Source organism: Bufo gargarizans, unplaced genomic scaffold (genome assembly GCF_014858855.1).
Source record: "Bufo gargarizans isolate SCDJY-AF-19 unplaced genomic scaffold, ASM1485885v1 original_scaffold_1920_pilon, whole genome shotgun sequence".
NCBI lineage: Eukaryota > Metazoa > Chordata > Amphibia > Anura > Bufonidae > Bufo > Bufo gargarizans.
This window is the reverse complement of record NW_025334569.1, coordinates 4,173-28,876: the sequence shown is the minus strand read 5'-3', so window position 1 is coordinate 28,876 and position 24,704 is coordinate 4,173. Positions and strand designations below refer to the sequence as shown.

Sequence of the window (24,704 nt, the reverse complement as noted above, 5' to 3'; positions counted from 1 at the left end):
TTTTGGTCCGTGATTTGAATCAGTGATTGTGAGCCAAAACCTGGACACCTCTGATTTGAAGGATAAGTCATCAATATTTTACTCCTGGAAAACTCCTTTAAGGCAAACTGGAAGCGTGAGGTATTTGGATCAAAGAGGAGAAAAAAATGTGAGCACAGCGTAAAAGAAGCCATTTATCGAGGATAGCATAGAAGAGTGACGGCGGCTCTCGCGATTTCAGGCATACTTTTAAGCCATGCAAAAGCTTCTTAGCTAAGATACAGGGAGCCGCAGCACAGTCTGTGATGACGCGGGTGGTGCAAAATAGGAATCTCAATCCTCTTGTGAGGAGATCTTTACACCAAGGTCAGGGAAGATGGATTATAACATGTTATATAATTAAAAATTGATAGCTAGATTGCCAAACGCCTGCGTCAATGATTGCTGCAAAGAAAGGATTCTTTAAATGTAATGTTTCATGAATAGAATGGCTATATGGAAAAAACGGCCAGTTATGGCACTGGGGAACCTTGGCAGGGTCTAGGAGTCTGCTTCAAAAGTATGGAGCCAGCAACACCACATTGCTGGGCTTGGCCCACACAATTCAGTTGCCCATCCCACCACCTCATTAGTATGAATAGTTCTCCCCACAGCAGGTGACCTCCCACAATCTCCCAGTGGTCACACCAGACGATTTACCATTAGTCATAGCATCCTCTCTGTCTCAAGTAGTCTCGGTAGGCTCTTGCACGCAACATCTACCAGTAGTAGCCACAGCAAGGCCACTGCCCTTATACTCTGCTGTTCAGCAAGACAGGACTCCTGCCACCAATTTAAAATTGATCCCAAGTAGTGTTGAGTGAAGTAAAGCATTAGAAGTGGAATTTGTTCTGAAGTTTAGGAAATTTTAGATTCGAAACGAGCAGAGAGACTACAGGGAGAGTGCAGAGAGACTACAGGGAGAGTGCAGAGAGACTACAGGGAGAGTGCAGGGAGACTACAGTGAGAGTGCAGGGAGACTACAGTGAGAGTGCAGGGAGACTACAGTGAGAGTGCAGGGAGACTACAGTGAGAGTGCAGGGAGACTACAGGGAGAGTGCAGGGAGACTACAGGGAGAGTGCAGGGAGACTACAGGGAGAGTGCAGGGAGACTACAGGGAGAGTGCAGGGAGACTACAGGGAGAGTGCAGGGAGACTACAGGAAGAGTGCAGAGAGACTACAGGAAGAGTGCAGAGACTACAGGAAGAGTGCAGAGAGATTTATGCTGCGTCAGTTTTATTTATTCCTACATCAGCCGTAAACCTAAGATATGTAATTCAATACCAATAAGATGGAAGCCGTTATTATTCTACTGCCAGTGTGGCAACCTATACCATCCAGTCTGCACCCCTTGGAGAGCCAGGTCTTAATGATGACCATCCTCATCTTTTGCTGGCTTTACTTCTTCCAAATCATTCTTCTTGGTCTCCATGTCCTAGAAATGTCAGCAAGATGCAGAGAGAGGAAGAGCTGGATGTTCCTGATGACATATCATCGATATTAGAAGATGTGGAAAAGCAGATGGCAGAAAAAGGGCTTCCACCTGTAGGGCAGGAGAGTGTTGGGGTTGGAGACGTGGGTATGACAGATCCGAATAATATCCTGTGTTTACTGTCAAACCTGCAGGAGATTGCAGGCAAGAACAGCAATAATATGCATATCGCCCCCCACCTAACCAGCCAAACCCCATACCAGCAACAGCCCCTGTTTAAAGGTGCATTAACATTAACAATGAAGAGCGAGTATACAGTGCAGTCTTCATTATTAGATGAAAGGAAGCTGCGGGCTAATTGGCAGCACGGCTGCTCCATGTGGTCATATCCTCAAGGCAGAGTGTCCTGGGTATACCTGATTTACAGCGATCTGTGATGATTTAATTTGGAAAGAAATTAACTTCTTGGCGAACGTTTGTAAAGTTGCCAATTTAAACTTTTCAAAACTTCGCTCATCTCTAATCCCAGGTCATCAATAAATAAAACCCGGACAATTCCTTCATTACACAGATATGTATTTTTTTCAGATCTCCTGATAAAGAGAAGCAACTTGGAGTGTTAAGAAGAAATATTTAAACCTTCTATCCAACATTTTTATTTTGAGGACTAATGTGTAATTGCACAAATTTAGAGTTAAAGAGTAACTAAACCTTTATCTAAACTTTTAATATGTCTCCCTAATAAAACTCTCTCTAATATACTATATTAATGAATTTTCTATTTTTCCTACACTTTTTCCTACCTAAAGCGCTCCATTTCCTGTGCGCTTAAAACTCTGTTCATTTTATCAATGACCAGCAGCAGTGCCGTGAGTATGGGCACGAGCGCACATTGCTGCTCCTGCCCGTGCTCCATGGACGATTACTAACTCTTGGCATAGCACATGGGTACCCTGTACCCATGTACTATGCCAGGATTAGCTGAGAGGAGCGGGCTCCTGCTTCTGCCTGCTCCGCTAAGCTAAGAGAGCTGACATGCATTCCCTGGTGTGCGTAAAACTCAGTTCTCTGTACACCGCTTACAGCTCAGCGGTGTACAGAGTACATTTTACCAATGGGCAGCAGCAGCGCTGTGAGTATGGGCAGGAGCAGCAGGCAAATCTCATATACGCTTCGCTTTTTCTTCCATGTGGCAATTGCCCTGCCATGTGGATTTAAAAATCCACAGCATGTCAATTATGTTTGTGATTTTTTTTTTTTGTCATCTGCAGCAAAACTGCATCAAATCCATACCAAAAACTGCGAGTAACAAAGTAATCCCCTTTGAAATGTGTGTGCACTCGTGTGCAGGTAGCCTTAAAGGGGTTGTCTAACTTCAGCGAGTGTCATTTATCATGTAGAGAAAGTTTAATACAAGGCACTTACTAATGTATTGCGATTGTCCATATTGTCTCCTTTACTGGCTGGATTCATTTTTCCATCACATTATACACTGCTTGTTTCCATGGATACGACCACCCTGCAGCAGTGGCTGTGATTGCACACTTTAGGAAAAAGCGCTGGCCTCTCTAGTGGTCAGGACTGTGGGAGTGCAAGAACAGCCACAGATGATGGATTGCAGAGTGATTGTAACCATGGAAACAAGCAGTGTATAATGTGATGGAAAAATTAATCCAGCCAGCAAAGGAAGCAATATGGACAATCACAATACATTAGTAAGTGCCTTGTATTAACTTTCTCTACATGATAAATGCCACGTGCTGAAGTGAGAGAACCCCTTTAAGGCTACCTGCACACGAGTGCACACACACATTTCAAAGGGGATTACTGTGTTACTTGCAGTTTTTGGTATGGATTTGATGCAGATGACAAAAAATAAATAAAAATCACAAACATAATTGACATGCTGTGGATTTCTAAATCCATATGGCAGGACAATTTCCACATGGAAGAAAAAGCGAAGCGTAGCTGAGATCTGTCTGATTTCATACACTTTGCTGGTAATGCATTACACAGCAATTTTTCCGCATGAGAATCCGCTCGGGAAATACTTGCATCCTCACCGTGTGCCGGTAGCCTTAGACGAATTATGAGGCAGTGTGGATAGATTAAGCTGTTCATAAGACCAAGTGTCTTTAGACATCCTGCATCCCTCCAGCTGTAGTTTATGCTTTGCAGCTGCTTTATGACACATTCAGAGAACCATGTCGCAGCAGCTACGTTTCGGTTCCCTCACGGAACCTTTATCTTTCTCACTTGGCTTGAAAGAGGTTCCATTAGGAAAACGAAATGTAGCTGCTGTGACATGTGTGAATAAAGACACATTTTTTTCACAATTTACAGAATGTGTGCCGTGGAATTTTTCATATATTTTCATATAATTTTTTTAAGGGAATCTGTCAGCTCTGAAACACCCCCCAAACTAGTGTCATCTGTGTATAGTGTGATGGGTCATACCCGCTTGCATTCCGACGCTGTGCTCCCACAAATCTGCAGTAAAATGCATTGTGAGGACTCCTGAGATCACGCACATAATAGAGAGGACTCGAAAAGGAGTCCTCTCAATGCATTTTACTGCTGGTTTGTGGAAGCACAGTGTCGGATTGCAAGTAAGCATGAAGATAAAGATTACATAATTGGACTTGACATCAATTATACCATACACCTCTTAGTCTAGTTGGGGGGGGGGTTTGGAGCTGACAGATCCCCTTTACATGAATCCAGTAAGTTGTAAGTTACCTGTTTTCTTCCACACAGTGCAGATGAGTCAACAGGTGATTCTTAAATGTGTATCGCTTTTTAAAGGCTTTACCACACTGCAAGCGGACAGCACAAAGAAGTCATTAATGCAAAGAAAAACGTTACATATACAATAAAAAATAATAATATATATAGGTAACATACTTTGTCGCACATGTGTGGTTTCTCAGTGCTGTGTGTCTTCATGTGCTGCGTCAACCGCTTCTGCATGATGTATACACGGTTGCACACAGGGCAGGGGTAGGTGGTGGTTTTGGAAATCTGTAGGGGAACAAATAAGAACAGGTGAGTAATCTGAAAGGAAGACAGATCTCTCCATCCACATCCTGGAAATTCCATCATGACTGCATTCGGCCGACAGCTCTCTCTACCGACTTCCCAATATACACTCTGGGCCAGATTTATCATTAGCTCAAGTCTGAATAATGGAGTGAAAAAGTCGCCAATTTTTGCGCAATCGCTAAAACTGCGCACAAATTTGCGACTTTTTTCTGCTCTGCACTATGCTTGCCAGTTTTCTGAAAGTGGGCGTGTTTTCCTATGTAAATGAATCTCTAGACAGATTTACTATTGGGACTATTTAAAAAGTCGCAAAAAAATGCGCAATTTCACTCCAGTGAAGACCAAGCTTATCTTATGAGACTTTTTAATAGAACATGCGACTTTTTCGTAAAGACGTGCGACTTTTTCGTAAAGCTGCTTACTGACAGAAACTGCTACCATCAAACCACATTTATTACAGTCTAAAAGGGCCGATCATAAATCTGACTTGGCTAAAACTGACTTCAGCCATATGTGAAAGTGGAGTGAGCTGTCAGAGTCATGATAAATCTGGCCCTCTGGGTTTTCGATTGGGAGAGAGGAGAAAACCATTGCAGGACACCTCTGGCGGTGGCTTATCTTCTGTGAGAAGTAAAAGATTGGGCATTGAAAGTCATCCAGGCCGTTCGTTCTCTCCTTGACATCTTTCAGGGGAAAGTTGGCCGCTTCCCATATTATACTATCAGCCAGTCTATCTCCTTCCCTACTAGTGAATGACCTGATCCTGGTCACCTGTAAGACATGTTACGGGATGGGTGAATGTACTTAAAGGGTACTTAAAGGGAATGTGTCATTAGAATATGCCTTTTGCTTAAAGGGGTTGTGCAGGGGTTTTATATTGATGACATGTCCTCAGGATAGGTCATCAATCTCCGATCGCCGGGGGTCCAACATCTGGCACCACCGCCGATGAGCTCTTTGAAGAGGAGGAGGTCCTCCATGCGAGTGTTGCTTCCTCTTCATTACACTACACGTCATCTCCCTTGCAGCGGCGGTGTAGTGCAATGAACAGTGCACTGCTCAGTCAAATGAACGGAGCGAGTAGTTGTAATTAAACAGCACTTCCGAGACGATGGGCAGTGTAAGGAAGAGGTAGTAGAGCTTGCATGGAGCGCCAACTCCTCTTCAAACAACTGATCGAAGGGTTGCCAGTGTCGGACCTCCGCCGATCAGATATCGATGACCTATCCTATTAAAATAAAACTTGGAGCAGATAACCCTAAAAATTATACCACCATTAACGCTGAAAGATGAAGCTTACTTGCCACAATGGCTATTGAACATGACAGAGCATGCTCAGAACACTCTCCCATAAAAGTAAATGGGTCAAACTTAATCACTTGATGCGATTGCGCCTAAACCTGGTCATAAAATGCGTCAAAATTTGGTGATTATCTGGCACATGGTGTCACCTCAAATTGTAGATCTATTTATGAAGCAACATGCACCGAAAAGAATATTCCACTGCACCCGTTTCCGTTTTTTTTCTCCAGTTTGACGAGGGGGTGTCACTCAGTAGAAAGGGACATGGCATAGGCCTCATTCACATGGCAGTAAAAAACTGCTGTTTTTAGAACCAGTTAAAGTCTGACTATTCACATGGCAGTTTTTTTCAATGGGACCGTATTTAACGGCTGTTTAGACACAAGAGCACCAGTCTAATGGCTGTGAAAATAGGATTTTTGCGCTTACCTGTAAAATCCTTTTATTGTTGAATTCATTAGGGGACACAGGAGACCACAGGTATAGGAGCTGCCGCCACTAGGAGGCGACACTAGGCAAAAAAAGTGTTAGCTCATCCTCTCAGCCATACCCCTCCTGCAGACGCTGAGCTAAACCAGGTTTGTACAAAAACAGTAGGAGCAGCCAGGAGAAACTAACAGTAAGAAAGAGAGCTGGAGATGGGTCAGAACTGAGAACAGGTGGAACCCATCAGGAATGTACTTACGGGGTGGATGCTGTGTCCCTCAATGAACTCGGCGAAAAAAAGGATTTCCCAGGTAAGCACAAGCTTGTATCATTGGGGGACACAGGAGACCATGGGACGTTCAAGAGCAGGACCATGTAGAGGGAACAAAGGACCAAAATAAAGTAGTCCAGTAAAAGAAAGCCAAAGGGTTCGGGAGAGTTCAGAAGATGTGGATGGCAGCACAGAATATTCACAAGAAAGATGAGCACAAAGACGAGTCAGTCGACAGAAACAAACAGAGTGACTACGGAAGGCATAGAAGAGAGGAGACCTAGTAAGAGGCCAGATTACTGAGAAGGAAAAAAGAAAATGTAGATAGTGTTACCACACCTAATACCAGCAGGAAGGCTCCACCTATAGAAGGGGGAATGCGGTAGCATTTACAGCATGCAATGCCGGGGCCGATACCCTGTATGGAGTAGAGGGTAATGGGGTAGAAACCACCGATCTGGTGCACGGTGCAAACGAGTCATGTGAGGAAGAAAGAAAAGCGGTTGCTGTCACTGCTTTCAGGGTGAATGCAAATACTCGACCTGAGAATGGGTCATACAGTAGTAGCCACAGTATCTAGGGCTAGCGAAAATACTCCACCTGAGAAGGGGTAATACTGTAGTAGCCACGTTATCTAGGCTTAGCAGAAATGCTCCACCGGACGAAGACACCATACAATAGTAGCCACGGTATCTAGGGCTAGCGAAAATACTCCACTTGACAAGGAGGCCATACAGTAGTAGCCATGCAAACTAGTGCTAGTGCAAATACTCCACCTGAGAAGGAGGAGAGCTGGTAGTGAGTACAGTATACAGAGCCAGTGCAATACTCGACCTGCTGACAGGTTTAATGTGATAGTAACCAATGCTGATGCTCCATCTATTTAAGGCGCCAAAGACAATGATCAACATTAAAATGCGCTTTTCTCTAAAAGACTCCAGGTACAAAGCAAGATATATCGTGGGGCAACTCCCTGGGGGGGCAGAGGCTGCCACGTCGTCGCTCAACACCCACACAAAAAAAAGGTCTACCTGATAAAGGCAGTAATGTGGTGGTGGTCACAGTAAGGCAATAGTATGTACCGTCTCTTGCCAATATTCCACCCGTGAAAGGCGAGTAATGACAGGATGTATGGTATCCAGTGGTAGTGCAAGTACTCCACCTATGGAAGTGGGGTAATGTGACAGGATGTATGGTATTCAGTGGTAGTGCAAGTACTCCACCTATGGAAGGGGGTAATGTGACAGGATGTATGGTATCTAGTGGTAGTGCAATTACTCCACCTATGGAAGGAAGTAATGTGACAGGATCTATGGTATTCAGTGGTAGTGCAATTACTCCACCTATGGAAGGAGGTAATGTGACAGGATGTATGGTATCCAGTGGTAGTGCAATTACTCCACCTATGGAAAGGGGTAATGTGACAGGATGTATGGTATCTAGTGGTAGTGCAATTACTCCACCTATGGAAGTGGGTAATGTGACAGGATGTATTGTATTCAGTGGTAGTGCAATTACTCCACCTATGGAAAGGGGGGTAATGTGACAGGATGTATGGTATTCAGTGGTAGTGCAATTACTCCACCTATGGAAGGAGGTAATGTGACAGGATGTATGGTATCCAGTGGTAGTGCAATTACTCCACCTATGGAAAGGGGGTAATGTGACAGGATGTATGGTATTCAGTGGTAGTGCAATTACTCCACCTATGGAAGGAGGTAATGTGACAGGATGTATGGTATCCAGTGGTAGTGGAATTACTCCACCTATGGAAAGGGGTAATGTGACAGGATGTATGGTATCTAGTGGTAGTGCAATTACTCCACCTATGGAAAGGGGGTAATGTGACAGGATGTATGGTATTCAGTGGTAGTGCAATTACTCCACCTATGGAAGGAGGTAATGTGACAGGATGTATGGTATCCAGTGGTAGTGCAATTACTCCACCTATGGAAGGGGGTAATGTGACAGGATGTATGGTATCCAGTGGTAGTGCAATTACTCCACCTATGGAAGGGGGTAATGTGACAGGATGTATTGTATTCAGTGGTAGTGCAATTACTCCACCTATGGAAGGGGGTAATGTGACAGGATGTATTGTATTCAGTGGTAGTGCAATTACTCCACCTATGGAAGGGGGTAATGTGACAGGATGTATTGTATTCAGTGGTAGTGCAATTACTCCACCTATGGAAAGGGGGTAATGTGACAGGATGTATGGTATTCAGTGGTAGTGCAATTACTCCACCTATGGAAGTGGGGTAATGTGACAGGATTCACACACAGCCTTCCTCTTCCGGTAATCCCCGGGAAAACAGACAGGTGAGGCGTCTCAGTTTCCCATACCTAAAGAGTAAAAACGTAAAACAACAAACATGTCTGCCTCCTACGGACACTAAGCTAAAACTAATTACCTCAGTGTCTGCAGGAGGGGTATAACACTCTTCAGCTTACTGTCGCCTCCTAATGGCAGCAGCTATACCCCTGGTCTTCTGTGTCCCCGAAGGATACAAGTGAAAAAAAAAAACCCTGATAAATGGCCAGAAAATGCTTGTGCACACTGCTGCAAAATGGCATGAAGAACTGAAAGTTTATCCGACCAGAAAAGTCAATCTCTGGAACTGCAACTGCCGCAGAATGGACAACGTGCTCCAACAGTTATGTCAAAACATTGCTTTAATACCTGAATTGTTCGGGTTTTGGAAGAGGTGGCCTTGGGGTGCATGAAGGGTGTTAGGACAAGGCAAAAAATAATAAATAAAAAAAGCAATAAAACACATAATAGGAACTTTTATTTTCTTACCATTAAACATTTCTTTTTTCTGAAAAATAAAATAAAAATTATTGTTATAAAGGAATAGCCGTTCTTCAAGGACTAAGGTGTAAAATAACTGCACTTCCATAGCCAGTTATACATTTTATTTCTGTCTGATGCAATGGTAAACCTATCTTAAAGAGGCAGTCTTATCTCAGCCTTTCATAGCGGAGATGGGAATAACCCATGTAAGCGCCATCAGGAATTACGGGAATATCTGAGTGGCCCATTGCAGTGAACGGGAGCTACGGAAACGGGTTCACTGACTTGGGAGTTATTGAAACAGTGTGGCGACTATATTTTTTGCTTTATAAGACGTACTTTTATTCCCCCCCAAAAGTGGGTGAAAAATGGCAGAGTTAGAGTGAAATTCAAAATGCTTCTCTTTCAGTAAGTGCTGTCGTTGAGCGACCACAAAGTGTATTCCAAAATCAGGTAATCCTACCCCTTCTTTATCTATTAGATGCTGCAGGTAGCTTTGCTCCTGCCTAACCCATATAACCCGCTATATAAAAATCACTGACCACAGCTTCCAGGGTCCTAAAAGTAAAATCAACCATGTTAGTGTGTTAGTTAAGATATAAAGGTCCTGAGGAAGTACAATCATCTTAAAGGGGTTGTGCCAACACTTAACGAATTCTCATTTATTCTGCATAGTAATGTGCACATCCAAATACTGAGCTGGATGAGCATGGTCGCACATGCTCAGTTCCATCCTTCAAATGCCACCAATCGGATCTACTTTTGGAAGTCTTTGCAGCTGCTTTAAAAAGGACACCCCCCTGAGCTGCCATCCTGAAGACATTCTATCAGAGTGATTGGAGCACTGAATGGGATATCTCTGGACCCATGTGAGGTACAGGGCTGGTTCTAGCTTTGATAGAGATTGTCATGTTCTATATGATGTCTGATTTTCATTTTTTACATCAATCATGGCATAACCCTTTTAACTAAATGTATCCTTGCCATATATGGGACATCTATTCCATATTTCAAAGGAGTTTTCCAGGACCAGAGTACTGATGTCCTGTGCTCAGGATAGGTCATAAGTATTTGATAGGTGGGGTTATGACTCCCGGCACTCCCACTGACCAGCAGTTTTAAGAGGCAGCAGCACGTACCTCCCAATAGGCCGGTGACATCATGTTCATAGGTCACATGGCCTAGGTGCATACAATGAATGGTGATGTGCTTGGTGTGCTATGAGGATAGGTCAGCAGCATCATACACCCAGAAATCCCCTTTAACTTCTGATATTCTGTAAAAATAGACATACAGTACAGACCAAAAGTTTGGACACACCTTCTTTGATCCTTTGCTTTGATCCTTTTGCTTTGATTACTGCTTTGCACACTCTTGGCATTCTCTTGATGAGCTTCAAGAGGTAGTCACCTGAAATGGTTTTCACTTCACAGGTGTGCCCTGTCAGGTTTAATAAGTGGGATTTCTTGCCTTATAAATGGGGTTGGGACCATCAGTTGCGTTGTGGAGAAGTCAGGTGGATACACAGCTGATAGTCCTACTGAATAGACTGTTAGAATTTGTATTATGGCAAGAAAAAAGCAGCCAAGTAAAGAAAAATGAGTGGCCATCATTACTTTAAAAAAAATGAAGGTCAGTCAGTCCAAAAAATTGGGAAAACTTTGAAAGTGTCCCCAAGTGCAGTCACAAAAACCATCAAGCGCTACAAAGAAACTGGCTCACATGCGGACCGCCCCAGGAAAGGAAGACCAAGAGTCACCTCTGCTGCGGAGGATAAGTTCATCCGAGTAACCAGCCTCAGAAATCGCAGGTTAACAGCAGCTCAGATTAGAGACCAGGTCAATGCCACACAGAGTTCTAGCAACAGACACATCTCTAGAACAACTGTTAAGAGGAGACTGTGTGAATCAGGCCTTCATGGTAGAATATCTGCTAGGAAACCACTGCTAAGGACAGGCAACAAGCAGAAGAGACTTGTTTGGGCTAAAGAACACAAGGAATGGACATTAGACCAGTGGAAATCTGTGCTTTGGTCTGATGAGTCCAAATTTGAGATCTTTGGTTCCAACCACCGTGTCTTTGTGCAACGCAGAAAAGGTGAACGGATGGACTCTACATGCCTTGTTCCCACCGTGAAGCATGGAGGAGGAGGTGTGATGGTGTGGGGGTGCTTTGCTGGTGACACGGTTGGGGATTTATTCAAAATTGAAGGCATACTGAACCAGCATGGCTACCACAGCATCTTGCAGCAGCATGCTATATCATCCGGTTTGCGTTTAGTTGGACCATCATTTATTTTTCAACAGGACAATGACCCCAAACACACCTCCAGGCTGTGTAAGGGCTATTTGACCATGAAGAAGAGTGATGGGGTGCTGCGCCAGATGACCTGGCCTCCACAGTCACTGGACCTGAACCCAATCGAGATGGTCTACCTCTTGAAGCTCATCAAGAGAATGCCAAGAGTGTGCAAAGCAGTAATCAAAGCAAAAGGTGGCTACTTTGAAGAACCTAGAATATGACATTTTCTGTTTCACACTTTTTTGTTATGTATATAATTCCACATGTGTTAATTCATAGTTTTGATGCCTTCAGTGTGAATCTACAATTTTCATAGTCATGAAAATAAAGAAAACTCTTTGAATGAGAAGGTGTGTCCAAACTTTTGGTCTGTACTGCTGTACTGTACCCGGAAACACTGAATTCTCAAATACTTAAAGGGGTTCTCCGGTCCAAACCTAATAATTACTGGCTAAATCTAACCTGTGAAGGGAAGGTTAGAGGCCTTATACTTACCTTCCACAGTGCAGCCAGTTTGGAGATCCACCTCCCTGTCACGTCGTCCCTCATGATGGATTTTCTATCTTCCGGCCGAAGTCGGTCTTCTTATCTTCCTGTCTTCTCTTCATTTCTCCAGCAGGAGACAGATAGTCACGAGTGACGTCACCGCCTCCTGCTGGAGAAAGCGCCAGCCGGCAGTCTTCACAGCGCACTAGGCTGAATGCTAGTCGGCATGTGAAGCCTGTACTGACTCCTGCACAGCGCGATGTAAGCGCTGTGCAGGAGTGACAGCATAGCGATCAGCCACAGAGGCTGATCGCTATGCTGTGCATGTCACAGGGGGCACTTTGGATGGCAAACAAGGGGGCACTGGATGGCAGACAGAAGTCACTGGATGGCCCAAGGGGGTAATGAATGGCACAATGGGGGCAATGAATGGCACAATAGGGGAACTGGACGGCACAAGGGGCTCAATTGATGGCACACAGAGGTACTGGATGCCCAAGGAGGCACAGGATGGCAAACAGGGGCACTGGATGGCAAAGGCAAACAAGCGGGCATTGCATGGCACAATGGGGGTAATGAATGGCACAGGGGGCAACGGAAGGCAAACAAGGGGGTAACTGGACGGCAAACAAGGGGGTAACTGGACGGCAAACAAGGGGGTAACTGGACGGCAAACAAGGGGGTAACTGGACGGCAAACAAGGGGGTAACTGGACGGCAAACAAGGGGGTAACTGGACGGCACAAGGAGGCAATGCATGGCAAAAACAGGGCCACTGGATGGCACACAGGGGGGCAATTGATGGCACACAGGGGGGCAATTGATGGCACACAGGGGTATTGCACGGCATAGTGGGGACACTGTGGATGTCACTGTTATGGGGGCACTGTGGATGTCACTATGTGGATGTCACTGTTATGGGCGCTGAGTATAAGCGATAGGGCTCGTGCACAAAACCGTACCTGTTTTGCGGTCTGCAAGTTGAGGATCCAGTAAATAAGGTTACTGTTCGTGTGCGATTCACATTTTTTTGCAGTCCCATTGAGATCTGCATTATGGGGACCAGAATAGGACATGTTCCATCTTTCGCAGAACTGACATATGGATGTGGAAAGCACAGGGATGTCATCAGTGTGTTTTCTACATCCGTATGTCAGTTCCAGTAAAGACAGAACATGTCCTATTCTGGTCTTCAAAATGAGGACCTCAAATCCATAGAACTCAGTGGGACTGCAAAAAATGCGGATCGCAAAATGGATACGGTCGTGTGCATAAGGGTTTAGATAAACAGCTCAGCAGGCAGGATCATACAAGATGGGATTGGATACACAGTTGAGCAGGCAGTATCGTACAAGATGGGATTAGATACACAGTTCAGCAGGCAGTATCGTACAAGATGGGATTAGATACACAGTTCAGCAGGCAGTATCACACACAACAGGATGTGTCTCAGGCACACATACATGTTAGGATTAGATACAGATGTGATTGGATACTCTTGCTGATTCAAGCTGTTTTTCACACTCTGGAGATAGTGAGGGAAGAGCCTGCAGACGGTCAGTGATGGGGATTAGATACAGAGCCCAGCAGGCTGTATCACACAGGATAGGATTAGATACACATGTGAGGGCAGAGCCTGCAGACGGTCAGTGATGGGGATTAGATACAGAGCTCAGCAGGCTGTATCACACAGGATAGGATTAGATACACATGTGAGGGCAGAGCCTGTGGACGGTCAGTGATGGGGATTAGATACACAGCTCAGCAGGCTGTATCACACAGGATAAGATTAGATACACATGTGAGGGCAGAGCCTGTGGAGTCTGGACGGTCAGTGATGGGATTTAGACACTGGGTGAGAAGTAGATTCATGTCTGTGTGCAGAATGATGGACAAAGGAGTTATAGATGGAGTAGCTGCTGCAGACAGATCAGTGTGGGGGCGTGGCCAGCCTGTGACTCATCACTGTGCAGTGCAGCCAGGCTGGTGTACCAATAAAGTTATGTATTCAACAAAACAAGAAGGGGAGAAAGTAAACAGATCTGCCAGGATAATGTGATGTCTTCCGGGGGGGGGGGGGGGGGAAAGGAAAACTCAGACATGAAAAACAGGTATTTGGGGCATATAAATGGATGGTGAGGGGTGTTAGGAGCACATAAAAAGAATTTTGATTTTGGGACCGGACAACCTCTTTAATACTCACAATAGAACATGACCTGTAAATTGGTCAGAAACACAGCAGTCGTATAATCTAATGGGCTAAAGACAGACATTTACCAATACCCCAAATCCTCCTAAAATTCTAAAATGTTTTCACCACTTTATTTGACCTACTATCAAAAAACACCCAATTAACCTGGAAACCTGGAAACAGGAGAACTCAGTGGCTCAGCCCTTACCGTTCGTGCTGGTGCACAGCGGAGTGTCTGATCACATCTTTCTTGTACACACTTGTGTAGTTACACTGATCACACTTGTGCGGTTTGTTTCCCTGGTGGTTGAACATGTGCTCCTTATGGAAATGAGAATATACAGAATAATTAAAATACAACAGACATGCATACAGTGTTCCCTGTAAGCTGCGCGGGCGCGCGGCCGCGCAGCTTCCTTTATGCCTCCGCTCAGCACCTCTGCTGGCCCGCTCACTGCTGCTGCCCGGACTTTATGTAAGGGGCTCGGGGCCTCTCTGTGCAATTTATTTTTATGACGCCTACAGTGCGATTGGCCGGCTGCGCTACCGGCCCAGTGCGCACATTAAGTAACCCATACCCTCTTCGGTGCTGCGCCTGCGCCACCAGCTGTGACAGTGCGAGACTCGGCACTGAGGTCACAGGTCTCGCAGGATCACGCGGGATGACCAAATGGCGGGATGACTGAATGGCGCGGCGCCGGAGAGGGTATGACGGGATTGTCCTGACAGATGAGTGGAGCAGAGAAGGTATTTTTATTTATTTATGTATGCACACACACACACACCGGCTTCATAGGGAGGGGGGGGGGGGCACGCCGCACTTGAATTCAGAAAAGGGAGCCCACGCCGGCCATATGAGGGCAGGCCCACTGGCAGCAAATCCTTCATTATCATGGAATATATACAGAGATGGAGAGAGGGGCAAAATAATGAAATATATACAGAGAGGTGCAGTGTAGGGACACCGTGTAGGGGTTATACTGTTTATTGTACAGCATGGCACAGGGGTTATATTGTCATTTGCTGTACAGTATACTGTACATTATAATCCCTGTACCGTGCCGTACAATATACAGTATAGTTCATACACCGTGCCGTACAATATACAGTATAGTTCATACACTGTGCCGTACAATATACAGTATAGTTCATACACTGTGCCGTACAATATACAGTATAGTTCATACACTGTGCCGTACAATATACAGTATAGTTCATACACCGTGCCGTACAATATACAGTATAGTTCATACACTGTGCCGTACAATATACAGTATAGTTCATACACCGTGCCGTACAATATACAGTATAGTTCATACACCGTGCCGTACAATATACAGTATAGTTCATACACCGTGCCGTACAATATACAGTATAGTTCAGATACCATGCCGTTCAATATACAGTATAGTTCATACACTGTGCCGTACAATATACAGTATAGTTCATACACCGTGCCGTACAATATACAGTATAGTTCAGATACCATGCCGTACAATATACAGTATACCACCTACACTGGGGGATTATTGTGTATATTGTACGGCATGGTGTATGAATTATAATGTATATTATACGTCATGGTGTATGGATTATATTGTGCAGCACGGTGTATGAACTATACTGTTCATTATCATGATTAAGGACCAGCATGTAAATGTCCGAAATGCATAGATTTGACTGCCCTGCGTATGTGGAAGTTTTAATACCGCTGTGAATAAAGTATTCCCTGCTATCAAGAGCTGGATTTTCTCTCTTTTCTTCATGAACTATACTGTATATTGTACGGCATGGTGTATGGATTATAACGTACATCATATTGCATGGTTTTGGGGTTATATTGTATATTGTACAGCATGGTGCATGAACTATACTGTATATTGTACGGCACTGTGTATGAACTATACTATATATTGTACGGCATGGTGCAGCGGTTACACTGTATTGTACGGCATGGTGCAGCGGTTACACTGTATTGTACGGCATGGTGCAGAGGTTACACTGTATTGTACGGCATGGTGCAGAGGTTACACTGTATGCTCTTTGATGTGACACTTATCTTAGGTTTTCCTAGCGCCCACCTTTGATGGCGCTGTGCCCAGCTCTGAGCCGACCCCGCTCAGCAGCTGCCAAGGCTTAGAGGGAACACTGCATGCATACTACTAAATTTCACATGGATTTCAGTGCAGACGCTGTGCTGAAATCCACATGAAGGCTGCCACCATCTGCTTTCCATACATGAGCCTGCGCATGCTTATTATTTTGAACAGAATCACTGAGGATTAGCCACATTGGGGCTAATCCTCAGTGTGGATCTGCTGCGACAAATGTCCAGGTTGGATTTTAAAGTGAAGTGTAAACATTGCCAAAAACATCAGATAAAGAACATTTTTACTCTGTTTAAAAATTTTGTTCATAAATTTGGTCCAATTTGTGGTATTTAATGGGCATTTATTACTATAGATGCTATAGACCAGTGATGGCTAACCTCTGGCACTCCAGCTGTGGTAAAACTACAACTCCCAAGATGCACACTTGCTTGGCTGTTCTCAGCTCTCCACAGAAATGAATAGAGCATGCTGGGAGTCGTAGTTTCACCACAGCTGGAGTGCAGACAGCTATAGACAGAAGCTGTGGAGAGCAGTACAAACGCACCTTTTGCAGAGCTTTTATTATCAGGAGTAGTGTGAATATGAACTTTTATTCTAAGAGGCACTGCTTCTGCAAGTGTTACCGAGGGGGCGCCTCATTGTGAAATGCTCTCTGCATTGAGCAGCTTCACATCCCCTACAGCTACAGCTGCCATTCAAAGCGGAGGGATTGTAAAGCAGCTCAATGCAGAGAGCACTTAACAGTGAAGCTCCGGCTCCTGGGCACTTGCAGAGCAGGATATGGCAGAATAAAATTTCACATTTACATGACTCCTGATAAAAAAAAGCTCTGCTCTATTTAGTCTCGTATTACAATGATAATTTACAAAATATATTTAAAAAAAATCTTCAATATCTTTACTGGAAGATCAGCCATGTTCCTATCCTCCGCCTCACAATGCTGTGTCTGGCTGAAAGACAACTGGCTGCAGCAGGAGCCTCCCTACTCTACTCTATATGCATTAGGCAAAATGATCTCTCCTGACATGTTTGTTCTAGTACATACTTGCACCCCCCATGCCTGGATCATATGTTCTTAGGACTGTATGATGCACCATTTCAGAATAATTCCTTCTAGAAGTTATAAATGAATAGCTAGCAGTTTGCAATGACGGTCCAGATGGGTGTTACCAGTTGAAAGTGTGTCGGAACACTATCCAATCATTGTTGCCAGTGTCAGACTGTGCAGGGACACACCCCGAGCTGGTAACACCACTTTCATTGCAAACTGCTAATAATTTATTCACAACTTCAAGAAGGAATTATAATCAAATGGTAGAATACAGTAGCACACCTTTGGACCTGTTTGATTTTATAAATGCTTTTTTGTAGCTGAGGTCTACAGAACTGAACACCGTACTCCTGGTGTAGCCTTATGAGAGCTTGGTACAGCAGGATCCTAATCTCCCTCTTTCTTAATTTCTATGGTGTTCTGAGAAGTGCACATCTTAGGAGTCATAGTTTTACCACAGCTGGGGTGCCGGAGGTTAGCCATCACAGGCCTAACTCCTTCTTCTGAAGTCCTGGCTAACACGGAACTGCCCTTACAATACTCAGATAATTCCCTCTCCCCAAGTGCGTTACTTTGCATTTGGAAACACTGAACTACCATTTCCATGTAACCTGTAACGTTGGAGACACAGTATCAACCCTATTACACACTTTTGTGTCATCAGCAAATTTTGTATACAGGAATACCCAGGTAGTGGAGGACTAGGATTCGGGCCAGGGCACCATCTGCCCACACTTGTACGGGTTTCTCGTACACCAGTGACTAATGCGAGTTATTATATGCCTCCAGCACGGAGCAGAGTGTTGGTACTGGAGAAATAAATACATTCATAGATGTTACACACCCATTTTAGATTGTTTCTTGACTGGCAGCAATGATACTGGAAAGGATTTAGAGATCCTGCAGCAATGATTTAATATCTATCACTATTCATATAAAACAGAAGATTTTCTTATTAAACTGAACCAAATAAACATGGGGGGAAAAAATTCTCACCTTCAGAGAAGACCATCTCCGGCACTGATAATTACACTGCTGGCACCTAAACATTTGAGGATCATTGCTGTCATGGGCGTTTACATGGAAGGAATAATCTTCTTGCGTGAGGAACCTGGAGCCACAAACGCGGCAGATGAAAGGTCTGAGCAGAGGCTTGTTCGGCTGTTTATAATACCTGGGTACATGGAAAAACCAAGCACAAAAAAAATAATAATAATCATGTCAGTGTGATCCGCTCATTTCCATGGTTATGACCATCCTGCAGTCCAGCAGAGGTGGTCATGCTTTCACACTATAGGATAAAGCACCAGCCTATGTGCAGTTCCATGGTCCTGGCCACCAGAGAGGCCGGTGCTTTTTCCTATAGTGTGCAAGCACGATCACCACTGATGGATTCCACAGTGGTCATAACTAGGGATGAGCAAATCTACTTCGGATGAAACATCCAAAGTCGATTCGAATAAAACTTTTTTCCAATAATGTACGGAGCAGTATTCGAATGTATTGGCTCCGATGAGCAGTGGCGTACCGCCAATATAGGCAGACCACGCCGTTGCTATGGGGCCCGCAGCGCAGGGGGGCCCGGAGTGCACGGAAGGCCCTGCCCCCTCCATTTATTTTAGCCAGGCAATACTAGTACTAACACACACTGTGGGCGGCGCAGGCACAGTGCGGGCCCGCGGCACTTGCCTTTGATCGGCGCCCGGCCCCCTCCCCCCTTGTATTAACTTGCTCATGCTGCCTCACTGCTTCAACTTGATTCTCCCGCCCGGCCAGCCTGCAGGTGTGTTCTAGTTTCACAGACACTGGCCAATCAGCGCAAGTCAGCAGCACAAAGAGGCAGCTGCTGATTGGCCAGTGTTTGCGGGCAGCAGGGGCGGGCGCCGGACCGCCGGTCATTACACATTCATTCTCTGAGTCTGTCTGACCTGAGCTGAGCCGCGACTCGAGTGAAGTAGGCAGCCTGCACCCTGCATCGATCCCTTCTCAGCCCCAGACTGAAGGACTGCTTGCCAGCTCCTGACCAGACACGGTTGGTGCCGGTGGTTTGTTATATTGGGAAGGGTCCCCAGGGTTAGATAGATAGGTTAATGCAGGCTGCAGCATTGCCAGGCAGCAAGAGAACTTATAGGGAGGGGGGCCCATAGAGGACAGTCTGCTTTCCTCCTACTCTGTCCTGTATGAGCCCCCCCCCCCGAATCCTCTATGAGCCCCCTAATGCCCCCATTACCCCAAAATGTCCAGGGGGGAGGAGTAGGAGGAAAGCACACTGTCCTCTATGAGCCTCCCCCCCACCTGAGTCCTCTATGAGCCCCTCAACCCCTAATGCCCCCGAAAATGCCAGGGGGGAGAGGAGTAGAAGGAAAGCACACTGTCCTGAGCATTTTCGGGGGCATTAAGGGTTTCGGGGGCTCATAAAGGACAGTCTGCTTTCCTCCTACTCTGTCCTGTATGAGCCTCCCCCCCTGAATCCTCTATGAGCCCCCCTTATGCCCCCATTACCCCAAAATGCCCAGGGGGGGAAGAGTAGAAGGAAAGCACACTGCCCTGAGCATTTTGGGGGGCATTAAGGGTTTGGGGGGCTCATAGTGGACAGTGTGCTCTCCTACTCCTTGGGGGGCATTAGGGATTCTTTAATGGGGGTGTGGCATGGGAGGAGCCAGGACAGGAGGTGGGATGGGCCAGGGGTGGTTAGTGGGCGGGGTTAGGGGGCCCAATTTAGATGCTTGCTATGGGGCCCAGTGATTTCTATGTACGCCCCTGCCGATGAGCCAAAGTTATTGCTTTGTGACGTCTCGCAAGACTTCGGGCAACAACTTCATAAATTAATTTGTACTGTAAAAAAACATTTCCCGAGTTCAGAAAATGTTTTTTTACAGTACAAATTAATTTATGAAGTTTTTACCCGAAGTCTTGCGAGACTTCGCGAAGCAATAACTTCGGCTCATCGGAGCCAATACATTTGAATACTGGACGGAGCTCCTGCTCCGTACAGTATTAGAACGAACAAAGTTTTATGCGAATCGACTTCGGATGTTTCATCCGAAGTCGCGTCGTTCATCCCTAGTCATAACCATGGAAACGAGCAGTGTATAATGTGATGGAAAAATAAATCCAGCCAGTAAAGGAAGCAATATAGATAACAATACATTAGTAAGTGTCTTGTATTAACTTTCTCTACATAATAAATGCTACTTGTAGACGTGAGACGACCCCTTTAACATTGGGGGTCTAATGTGGGGTCTGATTGAGGGTCCTATTAACATTGGGGTTCTGAGCTGAGGACTGATGAAAAATATATTTTTCTTATTTCCCTCTTCTAAAACCTAGGTGCATCTTATGGGCACAAACGTCTTACAGAACAAAAAATGCAGCATCTCCTCTTACCAAGGCCACCTGGTTAATGAAGTCCATTGGGCAGATGCCCCTTTCCTAAGAGGGAACTGAAAGGTAGCAATAAATTCCTATTGCACAAGGGGCAGAAGCCTACAGACGAGCAGAAGTCTCACTGAAAGGTGGAGACACATTGCATTGTATATGGTTGGCTCGGTATCCCTCTGTAAATTAAAACAATACAAATATAACAGTTATCATAGATATATATCATGCATTCACCTTCGGCTTCTATATCGATGATACTTTCGACCTCTGAAGTGTTTTGGGGGACGACCGCGTGGCCGACAGGTTGGTTTCTGCTCCTCTTGGGGAGTGCAAGAGGCAGGATCCTTGTTTTCAAAGTCAGAGAGGATGACATTAATTTCCACTGGTTCATTCACTGTAGACAATTGTGGAGGACCAGCGTCCAATACAGGAGCTAGGAATAGAAGAAAATAGTGGTTCTGGTTATAAGTTATAATACAAAACATTTCGGGGGGGAATTGCTTGTTTGCAGCAGTTTTGTGGCATTAAAAACGTGCAAAATTATGTTGAGCGCTGCATTTATGTTCTAATTTGAGAATTTGCACTCCTCTGAAAATAGTACTCGTAGCAGGGGTAGATTTCATTTTCTTGCTTTAACACAGACAAAAACGCACCAAAATGATTAAACGGTGAGGGTTGGCCACTTTCTGGTTACTGTTGATTATATGGCACTCACTAATATACCCTTTGTTGCAATTCTGCACCATTTTATATATTTCATAAGGTATGCCCCCTTGTTTGCTAGGTCCACACAGAGGTCCTGTCCATAAAATGTTTGAATGGAGGAGAGATCAATTGCTGGATCACATGACCCTCCATCAGCAGCCATTTTATGGACAGGACCTCTGTGTGGACCTGGCAAACAAGGGGGCATACCTTATGAAATATATAAAATGGTGCAGAATTGCAACAAAGGGTATATTAGTAAGGGTATTTTCACACTAGCGTTTTTGTTTTCCGGCATAGAGTTCCGGCGTAGGGGATCTATACCGGAAAAGAACTGATCAGGCATATCCCCATGCATTCTGAATGGAGAGTTATCCGTTCAGGATGCATCAGGATGTCTTCAGTTCAGTCTTTTTGACTGATCAGGCAAAATATAAAACCGCAGCATGCTACGGTTTTAGGCCTCTTTCACACTTGCGTTGTCCGGATCCGGCGTGTACTCCACTTGCCAGAATTACACGCCGGATCTGGAAAAACGCAAGTGTACTGAAAGCATTTGAAGACGGATCCGTCTTCAAAATGCTTTCAGTGTTACTATGGCAGCCAGGACGCTATTAAAGTCCTGGTTGCCATAGTAGTAGTGGGGAGGCTCCCGGGGCGCTCCAGAATGACGTCAGAGCGCCCCATACGCATGGATGACGTGCCATGAGATCACGTCATCCATGTGCGTGGGGCACCCTGACGTCACTCTGGAGCGCCCCGGAAGCCGCACGGACGGCAAGTATGCTGCTTCCCCGCTACACTTTACCATGGCTGCCAGGACTTTAGCGTCCTGGCAGCCATGGTAACCATTCAGAAAAAGCTAAACGTCGGATCCGGCAATGCGCCGAAAAGACGTTTAGCTTAAGGCCAGATCCAGATCAATGCCTTTCAATGGGCATTCATTCCGGATCCGGCCTTGCGGCAAGTGTTCAGGATTTTTGGCCGGAGCAAAAAGCGCAGCATGCGGTGGTATTTTCTCCGGCCAAAAAACGTTCCGTTCCGGAACTGAAGACATCCTGATGCATCCTGAACGGATTTCACTCCATTCAGAATGCATGGGGATAATCCTGATCAGGATTCTTCCGGCATAGAGCCCCGACGACGGAACTCTATGCCGGAAGACAAGAACGCAGGTGTGAAAGAGCCCTTATCTCCGGCGAAAAAAACTGAAGACTTGCCTGAATGCCGGATTCAGCATTTTCCCCATAGGAATGTATTAGTGCCGGCATTCAAAATACCAGAATGCCGGATCCGTCCTTCCAGTCTGCGCATGCGCAGACCGGTAAAAATGTGAAAAAATATACAAGACGGATCCGTCTGTCTGCATGACAAGTGGACAGACGGATCCGTTCTTGCAATGCATTTGTGAGACGGATCCACATCCAGATGCGTCTCACAAATGCTTTCAGTCACATCCAGATCGGTGGAACTGCCCGCCGGATCACACTGCCGCAAACGTGAAAATAGCCTAAGTGCCATATAATCATATTACAAACACATTGGTCAACAGTAAACAGAAAGTGGCCAACCCCTTTAACTTGAAACATATTACTCTAACAAAGTATAGATTCAACTATAGTGGAGGCTAGATTCACAGTACCTTGCATGCGAGGAATCTTGCGTGGACGCCCCGGCCGTCTGCGCGGCCTTTCTTTTGCCAAAGCACCCATCGTGGATTCATTCTGGTGATTGTGAGTAGCATCCTCTCCTGGACTATAGTCACTATCATCTATAAACGGGAGGAAGGACACTTTACCACAAAGAGAAAGTTAAAGCTCAAAAGGTATTGTCCTAACGGTTACTGTTTCAGTGAAATCATTTCATGTAGGAAACCTTAAAGCAGAACAGACTTCTTACCATCAGGATCATCTATGGCTCCAGCATCCATAATATCATCTTCCTCTTCTTCCTCCTCTTCTCTAGGGCGTACCACTTTGCGGAACGCTTTTTCATCTTTATTGACTAAAAGACAAAAGAGTGATGGAACGTACCTAGACTAAAATTAAGTGGTGGAGGATCATCAGCGGAGCACCACATTCATCACCGAGAGATGATTAATGCTCTCGGATGACAGCCAAGAATAAAGTGCTACCAGGTTATGTAGCAGTGCAACGTAAGGTTTAAAGAACCGAGACAAGAATGTTCAAACGGCAGAAAGTGGAGATCTGCTTTCTTCTGCATTTTTAACACAAAATGCAGAAGAGCTTATCTAGTAATAGGTCTCCAGGACACACTGCCCTGTACCTGCCTGCATGCAGTGTTCTGGAGGAGATGGGCAGACTCATCTAAATGCAACATGACTCTTAATGTAACACTTCCCTGTATCAGGCTCTGTTCACACTTCTGTCAAGTTTTTTCCTGGCTGCTTACATCATTGCTCCTGACATCTGATGATCCTGCTTACGCAGTGAAACATATAGGGGGGAGCACGAATGGATACATTTGTCTCTTAATTATGTAGGGAATGGCATCATAGTGCTGGAATCCAAAACTGTCCTCAGACACCGATTTAAAAGATATATGTACACAATGCCAACACCATATAGTACATGACAACCTCATCCTAATAAAGCTAGAACCAGCCCTGTACCTCACATGGATCCAGAGATCTCCCCATTCATTGCTCTGCTAGATTTATATCCAGCTGACCGCTCAAGGGGAGTGTCTTTTCTGCTGCAGTTCAGGGGACTTGTCCATGTTCTCCCTATAACAGCTCAGGAAGCGTGTCCATGCTCTCCCTATCACAGCTCAGGAAGCGTGTCCATGCTCTCCCTATCACAGCTCAGGGGGCGTGTCCATGCTCTCCCTATCACAGCTCAGGGGGCGTGTCCATGCTCTCCCTATCACAGCTCAGGGGGCGTGTCCATGCTCTCCCTATCACAGCTCAGGGGGCGTGTCCATGCTCTCCCTATCACAGCTCAGGAGGCAGCTGAAGGATGAAACTGAGCATGTGCGGCCATCTCAGTGAGCCGGACAAAGAAATAAGAAAAAGAAATAGCAGGTGGCGCTACACAAATACATGTTATTTAATAACTGAGTGGCTATGCTAAATTTTAAATTACATGCAAATTACAAAATAATTCAGGCTCAGGTGCTGGCTTGAAAACGTTAGAATATGGGACAACCCCTTTAATACTGCTCTCAATTC

General features: G+C 45.3%; 1 protein-coding gene across 1 annotated transcript in view; it reads right to left on the bottom strand.

Annotated features, from left to right (window-relative positions):
- The window catches only part of LOC122923788 (zinc finger protein 335-like), a gene marked incomplete at its 5' end in the record, with an annotated part of 40,323 nt that extends 16,771 nt beyond the window's left edge, over positions 1–23,552 (bottom strand). The window contains 8 exon segments of the mRNA XM_044274628.1: positions 4,191–4,267; positions 4,356–4,472; positions 9,296–9,314; positions 14,475–14,587; positions 18,425–18,602; positions 21,044–21,242; positions 23,157–23,285; positions 23,414–23,552. Coding sequence (XP_044130563.1) covers positions 4,191–4,267; positions 4,356–4,472; positions 9,296–9,314; positions 14,475–14,587; positions 18,425–18,602; positions 21,044–21,242; positions 23,157–23,285; positions 23,414–23,552 — 971 coding nt within the window.
- Positions 23,553–24,704: the final 1,152 nt, after the last annotated feature.